The 13,486-nt window shown below is 44.8% G+C and overlaps 1 protein-coding gene across 2 annotated transcripts in view; it reads left to right on the top strand.

The window, feature by feature from the left end:
* The window catches only part of CB4H10orf67 (chromosome B4 C10orf67 homolog), a 160,536-nt gene that overhangs the window by 88,223 nt on the left and 58,827 nt on the right, over window positions 1-13,486 (top strand). For both annotated transcript variants that reach the window (XM_042945106.1, XM_042945107.1), the window contains exons 9-10: window positions 3,767-3,826; window positions 4,801-4,974. In XM_042945106.1, coding sequence (XP_042801040.1) covers window positions 3,767-3,826; window positions 4,801-4,974 — 234 coding nt within the window. The remainder of the gene's footprint in view (window positions 1-3,766; window positions 3,827-4,800; window positions 4,975-13,486) is intronic.

Genomic DNA, 13,486 nt, shown 5'->3' with positions numbered 1-13,486 from the left:
ACATTCAATGTGATTATTGATAGGGGTGGATTAGGTTCTACCATTTTATTACTTGCTTTCTACATGTGCCCTCTGGGTTTTGCATTGTCATTTTTCCTCTGTTCCTTTGTTGATTGATTGGTTTTTACCTTTCTTTTCATATGTTTTAGAATCCCATTTTACTTTATCTGTTATCATTTTGGCTTTTCGCCTATCTTTCAGTGGTTACTCTGGCAATTATAATTTACATCCTTAACTTGTTGCCGTTTGGCTTAGAGTTAATTTAGGGCCATTTCGTGTAACATATAGTACACCTGAAATACGTAGGTTTGTTTATATAGATTTATTTCTCCATTCTTCAAGTGAAAGTTGTTCTATGTATTCTATTTACATCACAATTACAACTTTTGCCTTACTTTTTTTTAAAAGTTTTATTTGTGTATTTATGTAATCTGTATACCCAACGAGGGGCTTGAATTCACAGTCAGCAGTTGAACATTCTACCTACTGAGCCAGCCAGGTGCCCCTATAATTTTTGCTTTATTATTTTATTTTCTTACAATTTTTGCTTTCAATAGTTGCATGTATTTGAAAGAAATGAAAACAAAATACTCTTACCTATTTACCATTTCTGATGATCTGCTTTCCTTCCTAAAGATTGGAGGCTGTCCCTGGGATCAATTTTCTTCGGTCTGAGGAGATTCCTTTAGCGTTTCTCATAGATCAGGACCGTGGTGGTGCCGTCCCTCTGTTTTTTTGTTTTTTTAATGTTTGTTGTTGAGAGAGAGACAGAGAGAGAGAGAGAGACAGACAGAGGGTGAGCGACAGAGGGGGAGGGGCAAAGAGAGACACACACACGGAATCGGAAGCAGGCTCCAGGCTCTGAGCTGTCAACACAGAGCCCAACGTGGGGCTCGAGCCCACGAACCAGGAGATCATGACCTGCCCTGAAGCCCAACACATAAGTGACTGAGCCGCCCAGGTGTCCCTCCTTTGCCGTCGACCTCGAAAGATACTTTCTCTCAGCCCAGAATCCCGAGTCGACAGTGTTGGCTTCTCTTTCATTCTTTTAGCACTTTAGAGACGTCATCCCACTAGTTTTTCAGCTACCGTCCAAGTGTCAGTCTGTTAACAGGCTTTTCCTTGAGAATAGATCAACCACACACCCTTGTTGTGTGGCGCATTTGGGGATTTTAAGGACATTATGAATGTTCTATGCCATTTTTAAGAATCAAGCAATGAGTATCGCTTCTCGGCCTTTTGGCTAAGATCAAGTGAAGAATCAAGCAATGAGTGGCTCTCTCGGTTGAGCGTCCAGCTTCGGCTCAGGTCATGATCTCACGGTTTGTGAGTTGGGGCCCCGCATCGGGCTCGCTGCTGTCAGCACAGAGCCCTCTTGGGATCCTCTGTCCCCCTCTCTGCCCCTCCTCTGCTTATGCTCTGTATCAGAAAAAAAAAAAAAAAACATAAAGAAATAAATTTTAAAAAGCAGGCAGGGGCGCCTGGATGGCTCAGTCGGTTAAGCGGCCAACTTCGGCTCAGGTCATGATCTCGCGGTCCGTGAGTTCGAGCCCCGCGTCAGGCTCTGTGCTGTCAGCTCGGAGCCTGGAGCCTGTTTCAGATTCTGTGTCTCCCTCTCTCTGACCCTCCCCTGTTCATGCTCTGTCTCTCCCTGTCTCAAAAATAAATTAAAAAAAAAAAAAAAAACGTTAAAAAAAATTAAAAAAAAAATTTTAAAAAGCAGGCAATGAACTTGGTTGCAATCAAACTGCAGCCGCGTGTCGCAGGCGGTGGGTGGCGACATCGCCACCAATCCTAATTCCATCCTCAAGGCTTCCCTTCGCTGCAGGCATCGCCCAGGCATCAGCTAGAGATTAGGCAAAATTTACGCACACGGTTTGGGGCCGTGCAGTCTGACTTTCCTCGGGGTCTCCTTGCCTTGGGCCTTTCGTTGGCTATGGCTGTCCTGAACTGTGTCCTCAGCAATCCTGAAAGGCTGCGGGTTTCCCCTCGGTTTTAGTTACTCCCCCCACCAGCCAGACGGGGCACCGCTCTCAAGTTTAAAGCCATTGTCTTCAAGTAATTGCTTTCGTATACTTTTCTCCAGAGTTTATAGCTGTCATCTGCGGGAGGGTTGGTTTCACAGCAGTTACTCGGCCGTGACCAGAAGCGTAGCCCCCACCTAATTACGCCTTCATAATGTGAATATTATCATGTCACACACATACACCCCCACACACTTAAAGTCATTCAGTGGTGCCCTCCTGCGTTTGAAATAAAATCCAAGCTTTGCGTGTTCTCCTTGATCTCAGCACACCTGCCCAGTTCTCCCCAAATGCAGCGCTCCATGGACACCAGTTACCATCCCCCCAGACCTCAAGAGTTCATGACACAGACCTGTCTTCGGTTGAATTCTGCTCTATCTGTAGGTGACAACTACTTTTGAAACTCCATTGTAGTTGATGAGACGCTAGTGAGATGATCGGCTAGAGGTATTTCTCATTTTTCATAAGATTAGCCAGAATTAGAATCGCTGGCATTGGGGCGCCCGGGTGGCTCAGTCGGTTAAGTGTCTGACTTCAGCTGGGGTCATGATCTCGCGGTTCGTGGGTTCGAGCCCCGCGTCGGGCTGTGTGCTGACAGCTCAGAGCCTGGAACCTGCTTCGGATCCTGTGTCTCCCTCTCTCTCTGTTCCTCCCCTGCTCACGCTCTGTCTCTCAACAATAAATAAATGTTAAAAAAAATTTTTTTTTAAATCACTGGCATTACTCATAAATTAATATGAAGAAAGCTTAATATGATTGACGCATGCATTAATGATATATTATTTGCCCCTTGCAACAACACAGATGGATCTGAAGGAAATTATACAAAGTGATGTGAATCAGAGAAAGACAAATACTGTATCACCTTACTTATAGGTGGAATCTAAAAACAAACTTAGATTTGTTTTTAGAGAAAATGAACTTAGAGAAAATGAACTTAGAAATGCCAGAGGGTAGGGTGGGACGTGGGTGAAATGGGTGAAGGTGGTCAAAAAGGGCAAATTTCCAGTTATGAGATAAAAAGCGGTCATTGGAGCATCACGTGCAACATGGTGACTATGGTTAATAAGACTGTATAGTATATTTGAAAGTTGCTAAGAGAGTAAATCCTAAATGTTCTCGCCACAAGAAAAAAATGTAACTGTGTGGTGATGGATGTTTTAACTACATTTATTGTGGTGATCATGTTGCAATAGAAGCAAATTTTGAATTATTACGTTGCAGACCCAAAACTAATATAGCGTTATATGTCAGTTATATCTCAATGATACGTATGATAAAAAGCCTTTTATGCCTGGAACCTAGAATTGATTCTTTAAATCAAAATTTCATCATTATATGATCGAAGTCTGGCTATTGAATTATCTGAAATTTCTTTGCAAATTTTATAAGACCTGGGATTTATAGCTATCGTAAAAATACATGAAACAAATTATTACCACAAAAGCAAACAATATATATTTCTCTATAGTCTCTATTATGCTTAAAGCAATGAACAAATGCTAATGACTTTAAACATTTACAATTTTATTTCTTTCTGTTCACCTCTTTTAAGTGTTTTTTTTCTGGGTACAAATTTATCCTCTAATTCATATTCAACATTATAACCTTACATCCTCATCATAGTTTTAGCAGTCAAGGGGTCTACAATTCTATTCTTTCATTGCTTGAGGAAGTCTTCTAGAAAATTCTTTTGAATCTTTGCAAATGATAACAAATGATACGGGCCTTCCATTTCACAGATTAATAAACAGAAGGAGGACATGGAAACAAGGAAGAGGATTGAGAGCCTAAGCGTCAAGGTTTGCACTTAACTTTAAGTTCTTTTTTTGTCTTTTATTCTGTGTGTGTCTCATTTTGGCATCTGGGTTGAAGAATGCCTGCATACCGTACCGAGACTTTTCACTTTCCAAGATCTGAGTCTGAAGGAGAAAATGCTTAAAAGTGTATATGCGAGGAGCGTCTGGGTGGCTCAGTCGGTTAAGTGTCTGCCTTTGGCTCAGGTCACGATCTCATGGTTCGGGGGTTCGAGCCCCGCGTCGGGCTCCACGCTGACCGTGTGGAGCCTGCTTGGGAATCTGTGTCTCCCTCTCTCTCTGCCCTCCTTCACTTGTGCTTTCTCTCTCTCAAAATAAATAAATAAACTTAAAAAAAAAAAAAAAGTGTGGGTGGGAAACCAGCAGCCGGAAGGCTGAGATCAGTGAGAGGAGTGTAAGCTGACAAGAAGGCAAACCTGGGGGCGCCTGGGCAGCTCAGTCGGGTGGGCTTCCAACTTTGGCTCGGGTCATGATCTCGCGGTCCGTGAGTTCGGGCCCCGCTCTGTGCTGACAGCTCGGAGCCTGGAGCCTGCTTCTGGTTCTGTGCCTCCCTCTCTGTCTGCCCCTCCCCTGCTCATGCCCTGTCTCTTCAGACTCCTGTCCCTTCCCTCCTACCTTCTCTTCCCCGAGCTCCCTACAAATCCAATACAGACCTCAAGCTGTCACTGCACCCCACTCCTCACCCCGCCCCCGCCTTTCCAGCTGCTTCCAGGAAACACTGAATTTGTTGGTATGTTTTTCTTAGTACAGCAGCATCAGGGGGAGGAGTGGAAAAACAGACCCAGCCTGCAAATTAAATCAGGCCAACGGGGAGTGTGGGACCGGGGAAAAGGAACAGATCCATGCTCTTTGGGAATGAACACTTTAGCCTGAAATGCCCGCTCAAGGGAGGAAAAGAAAGAGACGTGAATCAGAGGCGTGAAGCGAGAATAACAAAGTTGGTTGTTTTTGTGTGCCAGAGCTGGAGAACACTCAAGGAGAAAGAAACCTCTTTGTCTCTGTGGTCCTCACAACCCAGGATTCCATCCAGGCCTGGAACCATTTCAAGGGCACGCTCGCCCTCCAGTTTAGCGCCTGTTAAGACCAAGAAAGTCAAGACTCCGAAGAAATCTGCCAAGGAAGAACAGCCTGTGGTAAGAACTTCTCATACGACCACACGCCATGACACTTTGGTCCACAAAGGGCCGCCGTTCTGCCGGCACTATAGCGACCTCACGGCCAGCATCAGCAAGGCGGCCGGTCTCACCCGCGGGGTCCCCTACTCTCTGTGCGTGCAGCTGGGCAGGGCTCTGTCTGCTCTTCTGTGCACCAAGGTGTCCTTGTTGGGTCCCTTGACTGCCCAAGAGGATGCCACCCTTGTCCCCAGGTTGGTGGTTTATTAGCTTCGTCACTAAGGCTTAGTGGGTCTCTATTAAATTAGCAGGATAGAACGTCCAAAGCACGTTCTAGGGGGTATAATTTCTAACTCATTACTGCCCGATATCTGTCAAAAGCTTACTGAAAATTCCCTGAATTTTCAGGGCATGAAGGCTACACAGTCCATTTGCTCATAGTATTCTAATTAACGTTTGTTTATTTTTGAGAGACAGAGCGCAAGCAGGGGAGGGGCAGAGAGAGAGAGGGAGACACAGAATCCCAAGCAGACCCCAGGCTCCGAGCTGTGGGTGCAGAGCCGGACTCGGGGCTCGAACCCACGGACTGCTAGATCACGAGCTGAGCCGAAGTCGGGCGCTCAACCCTCAACAGACTGAGCCCCCTGGGCGCCCCTATTCGCTCATAGTATTCTAAATTGACAGCTGGATTAACTCACACCGTCAGGGACATGCACGCATGAAATATACGCTCTTCCTGTCCTAATCCGCTAGACCGCCACCAATCAGAGTTGCTTTTACCGGGCCTGCCGCGGTACCGCTGGTCCGTACAAGAGACCATGTTAGGAAGTAGCTTTGTGATGTGCAACCCACCCTGTCGGCTTCTTGTGCGGGCACTGAGGAGACACTCCTCCCCCCATCTCAGGAGCCCCACCTTCCTATGATCCTGAAGGGACCTTTCTGCTGTGAGTCATGGGGATCGTAATTCTCCCAGCAGTGACCCAGCCCGGGGGCACTGTGAATGGTATGACTAGTCAAAACTCTTTTTCCATGTGGAGTTTTTAGAAAGCTTAGAAGCCGGTTGGCGATAGGCACAGGCAACGCGCAGCACTTCCCAAACTCTCCTTTCTGCGCGTTCCCCTGCTCTTCCTCCTTTCCCCACAGGGGGCAGAATCTGCTTCCCCAACGCTGGGGACCCGGAGGAGCAAAGCCGATTCTTGCTCCGGGGGCTCATCCGTATTCTAAATGCAGAGGTGCAGGCCTCTCGTGCCGACTCACCAGCCAGATGGCTCCCTGTTCCTCCCGAGCAGAGGAGTAAGCATGCAGGTGGAGGGAAAGAGTCACTCCCCCCGGAGCTGAGACAGATACTCTCCTCTGAAAGCACCGCCACTGGGCACAGAGTTAGGAAGCGTGCACAACTGGAAAGCAGTGTAATTTCCGACGGAGGAGAATCACTATTTGGGGGAACATTTGGTGCATGGCTGACCAGCGCCTGGGTTCTAGAAGCGAGATGTTTAGAATCCAGTACTTGGGAAGTTTTTGGTTTTTTGTTTGCTTTATTTGTTTGTATGTGTTTTGATTTTGTTTTGTTTTGATTTGGGGGGTTGTGTGTGTGTGTGTGTGTGCAAAAAACAAAATGAAAAACCCACCCCCTGGTGTGAGTGTGCAGTGTGGCTGGCTGACCCGAATGGATAGAGCAGCCAGACTGGATGGAGGGATTCTAGCCCAAGCCTGGGATTCGGGGAGCCTATGGCCGAGGCAGTGTCCTGTTTCAGAAGGCGCCATCAACCGCCGTGATGGTGTCAGTCCCCTTGGCGATCGTGGCTGAGGAGAGTCCGGGTCTGAGGCTCTGAGCAGATGGCAGGACTGCAGAGCAAGGTCGGTGACTGGGACAGAGCAACCGAGTCTCTAATCTCGCGATCACAGCCCCTGGGAGAGCTGCCCCATCCCTGCAGCAAGCCCAAGGCCCTAACTAAGTCCTGCAATTGCAGATTAGAAACTCCAGTGTGCTCAGTTTACAGATAGAAATTGAGAGGTCATAGAAATATGACCTCAAGGTCATAGCCATGAGGGGCAGAAACAACCAGTTGGTCTCACCCATAGAAAATACACTGTAAAGGAGAGACAAAGGCAGACAGGATCTCACAGAGGTATCGTTCAATGAGATGTTCTGTTAGGGTCACAGTCTTTCCTTCTGACTAGAATGATTGTTGTTTTGATGTGGCCAAAGCCTAACTGTGTGCCTTGTCAGCTGGAGAGACTCAGAAGTTAATGTTTAAACAGCAAGTAAAAATGAGACCGGAGCGGGGGATGGGGGGAGATGACGTAAGCTAGTGTTTGTATATTTATATGAATTGGCCGGATTGTAAAGTGAAATATATTTTTCTAGTTCACCAGTACGTCTATTACATGCACTTCTGTTGTTAATATTTTTATCGCAAGTGCTCCTTTATATCACCTTTCCACGTGGTATATTCCCCACTTGAGATTAACTTTACGTATCATGCACACCGGTTATAATTTCCCTCTTTTTCTCTTTTAAATATTTTATGAGACCGGACTCCTTAAAACTTTCAAAAGAGAACGAAAATTGTTTGAAATTAAAAAATGAAAAAGAAGCCCAGCCGGCTGGATTTCTTAAAAATCGCCTCTAAAGGGTTTTGTAACATTTACCGCATGGAAAAGCCCAAAGAGAGAGCTTGCTGAAGGAACTTTTTTACATCAGTCACTTATCTTATCTAATTAATCATACTTATTTTTTTGAAATCTGTGTCATTCGGTGGGAACGGTGCACATGCTTCACACAGAGGAGGACACAGTGATAAACTGAGTGTTTAGCCAGTCTGAAAAGCATGATACGAACATTGCTGTTTGATTTCTATTTATGAAAGATTTCACAATATCAAATTTGTATTTGGACAGTGTTTTGTGTAAAGTTTAGTTTTTGATATCCGTAAAACATTGCAAATACTCAGGTTTCACATAACAAGGTTAGATTGGCTTCCCAGGGTTTTTGCCTGCCCCCCCTCCCCTGCCGCCCCCCTCCCTCCCCCCGGGTAATTAGTTAATTAAGGTTGCACCCAGTCAATGATTCCCTGGAAGACTTCTGAGCTTCCACGGGGTAACCTGGTCTGTGCTCATGGAACATATGGTGTGTGCTCCGATCCGCAGAAAGCATCAGGACCTTCTGTGTGGGAAATGGGACACGGACAAAGTCAATCCTGTTCCCATTCTTAAAGTTCACTCAATACAAAGCAATTTGTACCGCACAAAGGACTTCAACAAAAAGTCGAGAACGTTTTTCTTTTCCCATTTAGACATTGTGGGGTAAAATGGTTTTTGCAACGGTTTTGCAAATTATGACCATATGCACCCTGCACGCTGGTTAATTTACTAAAAAAATATTATTATAGGGTACAGAATGATTGTTATATAGTATTATAGGCTAGGTAGGTGAGGGAAAAATCTTTCTGAAGTTGACCATTGCTCTCTCATGCCACTCTTTTATTTGATTAAATTGCACATGAAGTTTAATTAATTTTTTTAATGTTTATTTATATTTGAGAGAGAGACAGAGAAGGAGAGGGACAGTGTGTGAGCGGGGGAGGGGCAGAGAGAGAGAGAGAGGAAGACAGAATCTGAAGCAGGCTCCGGGCTCTGAGCTCTCTCAGCACAGAACGCGACTGCGGGGCTCGAACTCAGATGCCGCAGCGAGGTCATGACCTAAGCCGAAGTAACCGACTGGGCCACCCAGGCGCCCCACGCATGAAGTTTAAAATAAACATCCTCAGGGACGACGAAAATAATCTAATCTGTTTATTGTTTCATTATTTCATTCTTTTCCCCTTTGGCTTCCTTTGCTAGAGCGGTTCCGCCCAGCAAGGCGGGAAGGCCTGCATTTTGCTCGCTGTGGATCTGGCCGCCTGGGCGGCGGTGTTAACGCAGAGCTGGGGTGATTCTGCGCATGTGCGTGCTCTTCGGAGGCTTGTCAAGCAATAGTCACAGTATTTGGGTAGATTAGGTTGACCCAAGAGAATTTGCCTCATCGTACCAGATCTTTCTCTCCTAATATAACTTTAAAAGGAGAAGATTACAGAAGTCATACCTTACACCTTTTTTATTTCAAAATCAAATTTCTCACGTGCCACTAAAATGAATTCATCCTTGGATTCTCTCTCCGAGACCGAAGTTGGCAAGCTGAGCGATATTATATTCAGAGTTCAACCGAAAGGTGGCTTTTACTTTCTACATCATCTTATTCTGAGTAGTTCGATGGTAAATTAAATACATACTTTCAGGACATTTGGAACAGAAAATAATATTCATTATCCGTGGCAGGAATGAAAAATGCTTTTTGTTAAGAATCGCATAATGGATTTGCCTTGCCTTTTCGTTTATTTTGGGGGGGACCAATGATAGTATTTTCTTTGTAGGGCTTATGATATTTTAGAATAGCTTAGGTAAGGACCCAAGATGTTGCTGTGGGAATCAGGAAAAGATAGATTTGAGATTTGTATCGATATCTATACTCCCCTAGGCACGCTCGGCCAGGGGCAGTTGCTAGGTCCCATAATATCACCTTGGTGGTAACAGAAGAAGTGTCATCTTGACATTCAGGAGCCCATAAGGCAGCCATCTTGCCCCTCGCTGCATGGTGCTGCTTTATTCCATTTGCTTGGATGTCAGCTGTGGGTTTCTCTCCAGTTCCCGCTGGCGGTTGAGGCCAGTCGTGAACACCAGGTCATTTAGCCAGAGTCCTGGTGCTGCCCAGACTTGGGTCTTACCCCCAGAAGACCGAACATTTGATACGCTGTCACTCATCCTAACTGCCATTATTGTACGTACCCATGCTGCTGATTGGTGCCATGAATGCTGTCATAGAACTCAGTGCTATAGGACTGCTTCAGTGTGGCTGCCGGCCAGAGTCAAGCCTGAGGTAGCTGCACCCCCACGGACACTGGCATTGGACTACTGGCCACCCTCTTTGGGTCTAACTCTGCTAACTTGTCAGTTTCTCCAGCCCTGAGCTCTTCAGGCCAGATCTCCCCCAGATCCCAGCTTTGTCCTCACACCCTGGGGATAATTTTCCAACACATCAATTTTTTTTTTTTTCTTAAGGCATATGATTTCATGAAAGCTGGTATTTAAACTTTTCTTTATTATTTAATATCCCTTTGTTTTCTTTTCCTGTAGTCTCTGCTTGTTCGTTAAAAAAGCCCTGAACTGGGGCGCCTGGGTGGCTCAGTTGGTTGAGCGTCCAACTTCGGCTCGGTCACGATCTCACAGTTTGTGGGTTCAAGCCCTGCATCAGGCTCTGTGCTGACAGCCCGGAGCCTGTTTTGGATTCTGTCTCCCTCTCTCTGCTCCTCCCCCACTTGTGCTCTGTCTCTGTCTCTCTCTGTCTCAAAAATAAACGTTAGAAAGCATTTTTAAAATAAAATTAAAAAATTAAAAACCCTTGAACTTATAAAAGTTCTTTGTCTTCCCTTACTTATTCATTTAGCACATGTTACTCTTAGCTTGCATATCTGATCAACCTTAGACAACCGGTGATATTTCACTGAATTGATTTAATGCCAACCAAATCCAAAGAGTTCTTAAGGATTGTTAGCTCATGCAACTTTATTAGGGAATGAAGGCACACTTTTATTTGGGCTTTTAAAAATCTTGAAAATAGCTTGAAGATCTTCTTTACCAATCTCAATGTGGGATCCATCCCTCTGCTGAATATATGAATATACATGAATATACATGAATATACATGAATATAAATGAATATACATGAATATATATGAATATATATGAAAGTATATGAAAATATATGAAAATATAATATAATATAATATAATATAATATAATAAGCAGTTACATACAACATATGCCATGAAGCGTTATGGAGTTCAGTGAATCCATTGGCTACATGTATATATACGGTGAGCCCATATTCCGTTTCAGGCCACTGGAATTGATTGACATGGGCCTAGACAATCTAGAGTATAATTCTGGTTAGGATACATAACATTTCTATTGGTTTACATTAAATAAAGCATAAACATATTTTTAAATTAATTGCCTATGTTAAGATTAGAAAGATTTTAATCTACAGTTTTAGATGTTTCCAACAACCATTGGAAGTGTTAGGAGAATAAGTATTAGGAAAGCGACAAAAAAAGATTTTGGACTGAAGCACCCAAGTAACTGATGAATAGGAGACCAATACAAAGTCACTGCAGTTTTTAGGAGCCTTTGGCCATCTCCTACCAAATCGCTTTGTCTTAGCTGTGAAGATAGTGTTTCTCAAGAGCTCTCCAAAAAGTCATTGTGAAATTCATGGCTGCCCATTTACCTTGCTTCAAATGCCCCTGGAGAACCTTTCCCAATGTGTCCATCAAAAGTACAGTCCTTGGAATTCCTAACATGTTGCATCCCTCAAATATTTTGAAGTTTTTTAATATATTTTCATGTAAAAAGGAAAAAAAAACCTGATATAATTTGTCACAGCAAGATTTGCACCTGACATCTTCACTTACACCATTTCCCCAGAGCTTTCGTTTCTTAACGTAGATCTGGTAAGTTTCTGTCTGGTATCATATTCCCTCTTCCTGAAGGACTTCATTTTGCAGTTCTTACAGTACAGGTCTGCTGGCAATGAATTCTCTGTCTCTTGATTGAGCTTCTCAAATTTGTGGTTTGATGTCTCTCATTAATCTCTGACCATTATCTCTCGTTATCTCTTTTGCCCCATCCTCTCTCCGTTCTCCTCCTGAGACTCCAGTTACACGTATGTTAGACTGATACTCTCCCACATCTCTTGAATATTCTGGTCATCAGTTTTGAGCTATTTTTTCCTCTCTGTGTTTCAATTAGGGGAATTTCCTTTGTCTTACCTTCAAATTCACTAATTGTCTTCCTCAGCTATATTGAATCTACTGATGAGTCATCAGAGAAATTCTTCACTTTGGGTGTTGTCTTTTTCATTTCTAGTATTTCCATTTGACTCTTGTTTAATACTTATTTCTCATCTTTCTGCTGAAATTCCTTATTTATAATCATCCGTGTCGTTCACTTCTCTAGATTCTTTAACATTGTAATTATAGTTATTTTAATGTCCTCATCTGATAGTTCCAAGATCTGGGTCATCTTTAAAAAAAAATTTTTTTTTTACTGTATATTGATTTTTGAGAGAGACAGAGAGACAAAGTGTGAGGCGAGGAGGGGTAGAGAGAGAGGGAGACACAGAATCCAAAGCAGGGTCCGGACCCTGAGCTGTCAGCACGAACCGTGAGATCATGACCTGAGCCGAAGTCATATGCTTAACCAACTGAGCCACCCAGGCGCCCCCGGGCCTTCTTTGAACCTGATTTTGTTGATTGCTTTGTCTCCTGACACGAGGTTTTCTCTTCTCCTTGCCTTTTTGTCTCGTCATTTTTGACTGACCAGCAGACATCACGTGTAGACTAGTAGAAACTGAAGTAAACAGTATTCACAGCTGGAAATGGCATGCCTCTTCTATCAGATCGCTATTGTAAGGGACGCAGCCAGTCTAGCTAGAAGTTGAGTTGACTTGAGTTGGGTCGTGGCTGTGGTTCTTCTTCATGGACCGCACGCAGCCTTGACGTACCTCTTGGGGTGGATGTGCACTTGGGATGGGAGCCGGAGGAACAGAAGGCTTTTTTCTGAGTGATGCGCCACCCTCAACTTCAGCAGAACCTTTCTGCTTGTGCCCCAGGGTAGGTCTTTCTCTGTGCTCCTATCCTTCCCTCAGTAGTTGGCAGCTATTGCTTCCGTAAGTAACGCAGAGGGGGTTCCCTCTTGTTCTAATCCCGACCAGTCTTTGGGGAATGCCGTGTGCCCGGGCCTCAGAGATGAGCTCTGTCAGGATTCCTGCCCCTCCTCTCTGTGGTGGTCTACCTGTGCCTGTACTTGAAGCTGACCTTGGGCGGGAGGTTCCCATCCCTCCTGCAGTAGTAGTAACCTCCCTTTTGTATTATTACAGACTCTAAAGGCCTAAGACAATTGCTTTCCAGGGAAGGAAATGTTTCTTTTTATTTTTTTTTTAATTTTTTAATGCTTATTTATTTTTGAGAGAGAGAGAGAGAGAGACGGAGTGCAAGTGGGGAAGGGGCAGAGGGAGGGAGACACAGAATCTGAAGTAGGCTCCAGGCTCCGAGCTGCCAGCACAGAGCCGGATGCGGGGCTCAAACCCACAAGCTTCGAGATCATGACCTGAACCGAAGTCGGACGCTCGACCAGTTGAGCCACCCAGGCGCCCCAGGAAATGTTTCTTTAATTTTCCCTCTTGCCATACGATGTCTTCACCTATGCCCTGAGAACAGGAAGGTTTGCTGCCCTCCCCAGCAGTTGAAAGTTTTTCCTTCCTAGGAAAGAAAGCCCTGGGAGAAGTGGGTGGGGCCTGGTGTTTCACACTTCTCCACCCATCACCTTCTTTGAGTCTGATTGGCCAGAGAATTTGCTTCCCCTCTCCCAGGGCCTTAAGACTTGTCCTTCTCTCCCAGGCAGGGTACTTTCGCCTTAGCATCAGCCGATCCCCTCC

This window comes from Panthera leo, chromosome B4 (genome assembly GCF_018350215.1).
Source record: "Panthera leo isolate Ple1 chromosome B4, P.leo_Ple1_pat1.1, whole genome shotgun sequence".
NCBI classification, from domain to species: domain Eukaryota; kingdom Metazoa; phylum Chordata; class Mammalia; order Carnivora; family Felidae; genus Panthera; species Panthera leo.
This window is presented reverse-complemented; position numbering and strand designations above follow the sequence as displayed.